General features: G+C 39.6%; 1 protein-coding gene across 2 annotated transcripts; it reads left to right on the forward strand.

Annotated features, from left to right (window-relative positions):
• Positions 1 to 3,642: 3,642 nt before the first annotated feature.
• hoxb8a (homeobox B8a) lies at positions 3,643 to 8,854 on the forward strand. Of its 2 annotated transcripts, none has more exons than XM_054759256.1 (2): positions 3,643 to 4,160; positions 7,945 to 8,854. In XM_054759256.1, exons 1-2 carry the CDS (start codon positions 3,728 to 3,730, stop codon positions 8,364 to 8,366), a joined length of 855 nt encoding a protein of 284 aa, XP_054615231.1. In that variant the 5' UTR covers positions 3,643 to 3,727; the 3' UTR covers positions 8,367 to 8,854. The 2 variants fall into 2 exon arrangements, with proteins under 2 accessions (XP_054615231.1, XP_054615232.1); XM_054759257.1 differs by having other exon boundaries at positions 7,948 to 8,854.

Here is an 8,854-nt window from a genome sequence, read left to right on the forward strand (position 1 = left end):
GGCCAACGGACGCTTGGTGGCGCTCTTGCTCCACCCGTAAAACAACAGCACACGCGCAAGCAAGTTCCTCGCGTGGATGATGCTCGCGTACCCGCTGAATATTTCCTACAAACTTCAAAGGCAAATAGAAAGCATTTGACCTTTCACTGGAGTAAATGACATTTCTATCCGATAAATACATGAATGTTGGCTGCCACGCCACAGCTCTCAGCAGAAATAGCAGGAGAGAAACACTCAGAAGAAATAACTCTTACTAAAAGTAGGAATTCAAGATGGTTGGTATGGCTGAAATCATTCTACACCATTTCTACGGTATACTGTATATTTACCATAGATACTCTACATGTACCATACGTACTGTGTATTTACTATATATACTGTGTATATATTTACTATATATACTGTGTATATATTTACTATATATACTGTGTATATATTTACTATATATACTGTATATTTACTATATACTGTATACTGTGTATATATTTAGTATATATATAGTGTGTATATATTTACTATGTGTAGTATATATTTACTATGTATAGTGTATATTTACTATGTGTAGTATATATTTACTATGTATAGTGTGTATTTACTATGTACTGTATACTGTGTATATATTTAGTATATATATATATATATATAGTGTGTATATATTTACTATGTATAGTATATATTTACTATGTATAGTGTATATTTACTATGTACTGTAGACTGTGTATATATTTAGTATATATTTAGTGTGTATATATTTACTATGTGTAGTATATATTTACTATGTGTAGTGTATATTTACTATGTACTGTATACTGTGTATATATTTAGTATACATATATAGTGTGTATATATTTACTATGTATAGTATATATTTACTCTGTATACAGTAGTGTATATTTACTATGTACTGTATACTGTGTATATATTTAGTATACATATATATTGTGTATATATTTACTATGTATAGTATATATTTACTCTGTATAGTGTATATTTACTATGTACTGTATACTGTGTATATATTTAGTATACATATATAGTGTGTATATATTTACTATGTATAGTATATATTTACTCTGTATAGTGTATATTTACTATGTACTGTATACTGTGTATATATTTAGTATACATATATAGTGTGTATATATTTACTATGTATAGTATATATTTACTCTGTATACAGTAGTGTATATTTACTATGTACTGTATACTGTGTATATATTTAGTATACATATATATTGTGTATATATTTACTATGTATAGTATATATTTACTCTGTATAGTGTATATTTACTATGTACTGTATACTGTGTATATATTTAGTATACATATATAGTGTGTATATATTTACTATGTATAGTATATATTTACTCTGTATAGTGTATATTTACTATGTACTGTATACTGTGTATATATTTAGTATACATATATAGTGTGTATATATTTACTATGTATAGTATATATTTACTCTGTATACAGTAGTGTATATTTACTATGTACTGTATACTGTGTATATATTTAGTATACATATATATTGTGTATATATTTACTATGTATAGTATATATTTACTCTGTATAGTGTATATTTACTATGTACTGTATACTGTGTATATATTTAGTATACATATATAGTGTGTATATATTTACTATGTATAGTATATATTTACTCTGTATAGTGTATATTTACTATGTACTGTATACTGTGTATATATTTAGTATACATATATAGTGTGTATATATTTACTATGTATAGTATATATTTACTCTGTATAGTGTATATTTACTATGTACTGTATACTGTGTATATATTTAGTATACATATATAGTGTGTATATATTTACTATGTATAGTATATATTTACTCTGTATAGTGTAGCATCTTTTCTGCCAGTTGTATTTGTCTTTAGTGCACGTTGGTCATCAGGTCACATGATGTCAAAAAGGGCAAGCATCCTACACCCTCTTGAGGAAGCATCCTAGTACATCGTCAGGAAGCTTCCGCCGCGCACGGCTCGACAGGAGGCTGGACATCTGCGTGCCGAGAGGAGGATTAAAAGCCGTGCGATTGTCGCTCGGTTAAGAACATTTACGGCCTCGCTAAACCCCCACTCTGCCTTGGCCGGGCGTCAGCTTTATAGTACGTTCAAGTGTTTACAAGCCTATTCTACCTCAGCTGCTCACCTTTATGGACGTCACGCAGGTCGGCTTTTATTTTGAAAATACAAGAAAACATTAGCTGGAAAAAGAGCAATAGAAGAAGAAAAAGTGCAATCAAATAATAATCATAATAATAATAATAATAACAATAATAATAATAATAATAAGCTTTGTCGCTACGACGTGTGTGATGCTTTGTATGTAAATGAATCATGAAGATATTTACAGCACGTGGTTGGCATGAATCATATTCAATCATCACGTTTACATTTCTATGACGTCATACGTTTACTGTATATTTACATAGCCGTACTCTTTATTTATGCTGTTATGTTGTCAACACTCCTTGGCTGCTGTAACATCACGAGAGAATGTGGTTTTCAATATAAAAGCATACTTTGTTTATCCGGTGGCAAAGATATGATGTATGCTATTTATAGCATGTCGCGCGTGCACACTAAACGAGTACAAACATTGATATCATCAAGGATCTTCTCGTGTGTGTTTTATGATTTGTTATCCTGAAATATTGTTCAGCTGTTGTTGAGGGATTCGCACGAGAGGAAAACTACTTTCATGATTTCCCTCCAATGTAATCTAAGATCATACCTGCATTCTTGTCTTGATATCGTTACCCTGGACATGGACATGTGATATTACACAGGATGCACTGATATCCACTGTAAGTGTGTGTAATTCTGATATTATAATACAGGATGTAGTGATATCTACTATAAGTGTGTGTGATTCTGATATGATACAAGATGTAGTGATATCTACTGTGATTCTGATGACGATATAATCCACAAATTCAAGAAAAAACTGATTCAGCGATCTGGAGAACGGCTGTCAATGTCGATATCGGCACTTCGGGGATCGATACCAAAAAGTTCAGTATCGCCCTCCCCTATTTTAGAGAAAGATGGCAAAAATATGAAAATGTCTTCAATGTTATCTTTGTTCCAGTCCTGTGACGTCATGTATCTTGCTCTTTCACGCCGTGCACGTGTGCAATGGGGGAAAACTTTCATTAACACACGCGCGCACACGCACTCACGCACAGCCCTCCCTTTGCATTAGAGGCCGAGAGCGAGTGGATGCGAAGCCAATGGGACGAGGAGCTGATAATAGATGCAAATGATCCTGAAACACACACGCGCGCGCACGCACGCACACAGAGGTAGAGATAGAGGGAGAGAGAGAGAATATGAAAGAAGTGATTTGCAGGAGAGTAAATGACAGAAAGGCGTTCGGGCGCGTGAAGCTCCAGCTTTCCAGCTTTCAACGATCACACCGGAACTGTGATGCGCATCGGCTCCTCTTCCCCCTCCTCTTCTTCCTCCTCGCTGGATGCTTTATGGGATCGGCTGTGAGAGCCGTCGCACCGCGCTGGTGGTCACCGTGCTCGGCTCGCCGGTCGCGGCGGTGAGGGGGGAAGAGCACAAGACTCCCCTCCGTCTGTCTGTCTGCGCCCGGACCTCCTCCTCCTCTTCCTCCTCTTCCTCCTCCTTCCTCTGCGAGACGCGACGCGCGCTGAGCTTTTCCCAACTCGGACTCCGACCGAAGCGCGAACGATGAGTTCCTATTTCGTCAACTCTCTTTTCTCCAAGTACAAAAGCGGGGACTCGCTACGCCCCAACTACTACGAGTGCGGCTTCGCGCAGGACCTCGCCGGCAGCCGGCCCACGGTGGTGTACGGGCCGGGCTCGGGCGCCACCTTCCAACACGCCCCGCAGATCCAGGACTTCTACCACCACGGCGCCTCGACGCTGCCCAGCAATCCGTACCAGCAGAGCCCCTGCGCGGTGACGTGCCACGGCGAGCCCGGGAACTTCTACGGATACGACGCCCTGCAGAGGCAGACGCTCTTCGGCGCCCAGGACGCGGATTTGGTCCAGTACAGCGACTGCAAGCTGGGAGGCGCGCCGGGGCTCGGCAGCGAAGACGCGGAGGGAACCGAGCAGAGTCCTTCGCCCACGCAACTCTTCCCCTGGATGAGGCCGCAAGGTGAGAACTTTCTTCCCTTCCTCCTTTTTCTCCCCCGAGCGCCCGTCCTCGCCGCGCTGCGCACACACGCGACCTGCTCCCCTCCAGGACGGGGCGGAATGGACCCGGCGGGTCCGGACCGGCGTGGAGTTGCAAAACCCACAATTACCGCAATTCCAGCTTTATGCTTTTATTGCCGCACCAAAACTTATCGATTGCCCCAAACATCCTGCAGCGTGTGTGTGTGGGTGTGTGTGCGTGTGTGTGCGTGTGGTGAGAAAGCAGATGGTAAATATCTGCAGCAGAAACAAAGACCTGCTTTAGACGCGCACATCTGACCCCGGTTCAACTTTTACTGCCTTTTGCTTCTTTTATGACTTACTTGTCTGCTTCTCACTTATTCAGCTGCACGGTGGGTCGGGGAGGGGGGCACCGCGGAAAACACTCTTTTATGTCACTTTGAGACCACTTTCTACGTGCGTGCGTGTGTGTGTGAGAGAGAATTAAATCGCTTTCTTATGCACACGTTTTTCCTCCTTTTGCAAACTGCAAATATGTCAAAACGACGTCCAGTATGTACAGCATACACGCAGCACATGCTGCACGCGCATACACGTGAGTACAGTACAGCACCGCGGTACCCTACATTCCTCCAAGGTGGAGGGAAATATCAAGCATATATACACATAATAACCTTTAATACATCTTTGCAACTTCATTTGGAAGAGCAACGCATTCACAAATGTTATATTAGATTATATTACATTACATTATATTATATTTTATTATATTATATTATATTATAGTACATTATATTACATTACATTACATTACATTACATTATATTATATTATATTATATTATATTATATTATATTATATTACATTACATTACATTACATTACATTATATTATATTATATTATATTATATTATATTATATTATATTATATTATATTATATTACATTACATTACATTACATTACATTATATTATATTATATTATATTATATTATATTATATTATATTATATTATGTTATATTATATTATATTATATTATATTATATTATATTATATTATATTATATTACATTACATTACATTACATTATATTATATTATATTACATTATATTATATACTAAGTTAATAGATGTACATTTTTTCCCAGTGTATATTTTGCAGCATAGTAGCTGGCGGTGGTCATAAAAGTACAAATAAAAACAATATGTGAGTCTGTTGCTGGTAAAAAGTATATAGGAAGTACTTTGCTGCTGTTTTACTAGCCGGTGTAAAGTGCCTCGCAGCAGTGTGTATTGCAGGCTTGCGTGTGTGTGTGTGTGTGTGTGTGTGTGTTGTGGTCGAAGGCAGTATTTGTCCCAACACTTTTCACACTCCGGTGCCGATGACCGGATTAACCCGAGAAGGCAGGAGGAAGACATTTCCTAGAAGGTCATGGTGTGTTTGCAAAGCTTTTCTATCACATGAATGCCGTGTGGGGAACATCAGTTTAAAAATGTTGTTTTTAAAAAAAAGCATGTTGCAGGCTGAGGGTCTTCAATGACATGTGGAACCAGTTCAGCTAAAATGTTACTTTATTGCACTGACTTGGTTTTATTATCTTCTTCTGCACTTCTGCACTTCTTCACTCTCACGTTTATGTCAGCTCAGTGAACATGTCACGTGCAGCTTGGTACAATAACAATATTCCTGCAGTAAACACCACACATAAACAACATAACAGAATCCAGCATGTTTATGTGACACTGACACATCCTACCAGCTACTTCTCTTGTTTCTTTGCAGTGCACCGCAAATGAAGTGTATCATTATTTGGTTAGCTGTAAAGCGTAATCACCAAAATGATGACATTCTCTTCTATTCTTATTATACATTATACATTTCCCTCTGTGTGTGTGGGAATCTATAGACTGTAAGAGTTTCCCCTTGACAGTCAATTAGCTTTGAAAAAGACGCATATGTCACGTTTTTATGTCTTGAAGATGAGCCAACATGAGTGAAAAGGAGTCGGTAGAGGCAGAGTTGATTTCGTCCTTCCGCTGATCGTTCTTGTCTTTAAACAAGTCTGAGCTGAGGACAGAAAGGATGTGTAGCGATGAATAAACATCAAAATATAATGAATATGTCAGCGAGTCGATCAAAAGAGTGAAATCCTTATTTCGAAAAAACAATGAATGAAGCGGATTGAAATCAAATACGTGAACTATACAAGATACACACACACTCTATGGATGACACGTGCGATGCTTTCTCTTGATTTCATGTCAGAAAGTCCGTGAAAAGCGTAAAACGGAAGCATCCGGCAGAGATTTACAAGCCGCTGGGTTCTTATGTCAAATATTTATGATCAGTGGCATATTTTGTCCATGCGGCGCATCCATCCCGTTTTATGGCAGGCCATCAAAGAGGAGGACAAACACTTTTATGGAAATATAATCACTCACATAAACGTCCCGTGTGTTTAATCTGTCGGGAGTCGGACGCCAAGCGTTCACTGTTAAATGTGTTAATATTCCTGCTTTTAATAAGCCCTCGGAGATGTGTCATTTCCTTCATCGGCTTTGGACAGCGCAGGTGGACAACTATTTTATCACATGATATCATATTATATATTATTATATTATACTGTACGTCTTACAGCAACACTTGAACTTTAGTCGCATTGATGACCATTTCATTCTTCCTATCATTCAGTGGAAAAAATCACACGTTCAGATTTGGAAAATATTTGATATCCTATGCAGAAAATACGTCTCATGTCACTGAAGTCTGGAAATATCTGCAGTATGTACTGCATGCATGACACAAGTGTACTTGTTCAATGGAATTCATAAAAACACATATGTAACAATACAGTCATGATTCCACAATGAAGGATTTTCTTTTAAACATTTCATAAATACTTCATAAAAAGGAACTATTACAATGAATGAAATATTGATATGAAATGATTTAGGTATATTTGACATTAAAATATGCACAAACACCATACCAAATAAGATAGTATCGAACATGCATTTTTGCCCAAGAGTCCAGACTCAGGGATAGACTTTAAAAATAAGATCAATTCATGATATAAATATATATAATATATCTGTTCAACTGAATGAGTAGATGAAAAATAGAGAAACAGTATAATAATACAACAATGATTCCAAAATGAATGATTTGTAACATTTAATAAATGCAACTATGTAGTAATAATACAAATATTGATATGATATTATTTAGATATGTTTTGCATTAAAATATGAAAATAAAATCAAATAGTATAAAACGTAAGAGTAGTCCACACTCAATTATAGATTTGAAAAATAAAATCAATTCATTTGATCACAGTTTCATCTCAGATAAACAAAAAAGGTAGCGTGTGTATTATAAAATAGCATTTTTATTTGATGTTATGTTTGTCTATTTGGGGGCGGCATGGCTCAGGTGGGAGACTGGTGGTCTCCCAAAGCCTGAAGCTCGCAGGTTCCATCCTCCGTCCTCCCGCGTCAAAGCGTTTTCAGGCAAGATAGCGACCCCCCCCAGGTGCTGCTGAGGCTGTGCCATCAGTAGGTGAATGTGCTAACAGCGTCAGCGCGCTTGGAGTGCCTTGGAGGTGCAAAAGCCAAAGAGCATTTAGCGTTTATTAGCCTCATTTATTAGGAATAAATATTCCATGCAAAGTCATGGTTCTATATGGCTGGAACTGGTCCAAACGTGCATTGTATTCCTTGAATAGGATTTGTCACTAATAATCTTTGTAATGTTCCTCCTCCCACCCCACCCCGCACCTCCCCTAGTAGCTGCCGGCAGGAGGCGAGGCCGGCAAACGTACAGCCGCTACCAGACTTTGGAGCTGGAGAAGGAGTTCCTGTTCAACCCCTACCTGACCCGGAAGCGCCGCATCGAGGTGTCGCACGCGCTGGCGCTGACGGAGCGGCAGGTGAAGATCTGGTTCCAGAACCGCAGGATGAAGTGGAAGAAGGAGAACAACAAGGACAAGTTCCCCAGCAGCAAGAGCGAACAGGAGGCGGTGGAGCGGGAGAGAAGGGAGAAGGAGCTCCGGGAGGGTGGGGCCGGTGGAGGAGGAGGCGGGGGAGGAGGAGGAGGAGGAGGTGAGGCAGGAGGCGGAGGAGGAGGTCTGGGTCCGGTGGCGGGAACAGCTGCTTCACAGGCCAACCTCAGCGACGACTGCTGCGACAAAACTCACAAGCAGATTTAGGAGGATGCTGGAGCGCTGCAGGTGGGACGCCGTGGACAAGATGGGACGCTTCTGGCTGAGGTTCTGCTGTCTCCACCTTTCAAGCCACGGGACGCAACGTCTGTCTCCAAAACGGCGGCCGGCCATCTGAAAGGACTCCGGAGGCTGTTTGGGCTGTTTCCTGCTGACTTGAAGGAAATCAAAAGATGGAAATGAAAAAAAAAGTCATCCAATGAGGGCGGGATTCATCAATCCCACATTTAGGCTGTGTCTCAAATGGAATACTTCCGTCAGTGCACTTCAATCAGTACACTATGTACACTGCATCCTTAGTTGCTTTGACCGCGCTGCTCCAATTCCACTACTCTCCTTGATCATTGCAATATTTCTCTCCTTTTTAATGGAGAATTGCAACCACTCCAGTTGGTCCCTCCCCTTCCGCTACGTAGCCAAGATGGCTACTAGCAAGTGTCCATCACAGCACGCTCGCTGTTTGGGTTGAACACCCG

Source organism: Dunckerocampus dactyliophorus, chromosome 18 (assembly GCF_027744805.1).
Source record: "Dunckerocampus dactyliophorus isolate RoL2022-P2 chromosome 18, RoL_Ddac_1.1, whole genome shotgun sequence".
Classification (NCBI taxonomy): domain Eukaryota; kingdom Metazoa; phylum Chordata; class Actinopteri; order Syngnathiformes; family Syngnathidae; genus Dunckerocampus; species Dunckerocampus dactyliophorus.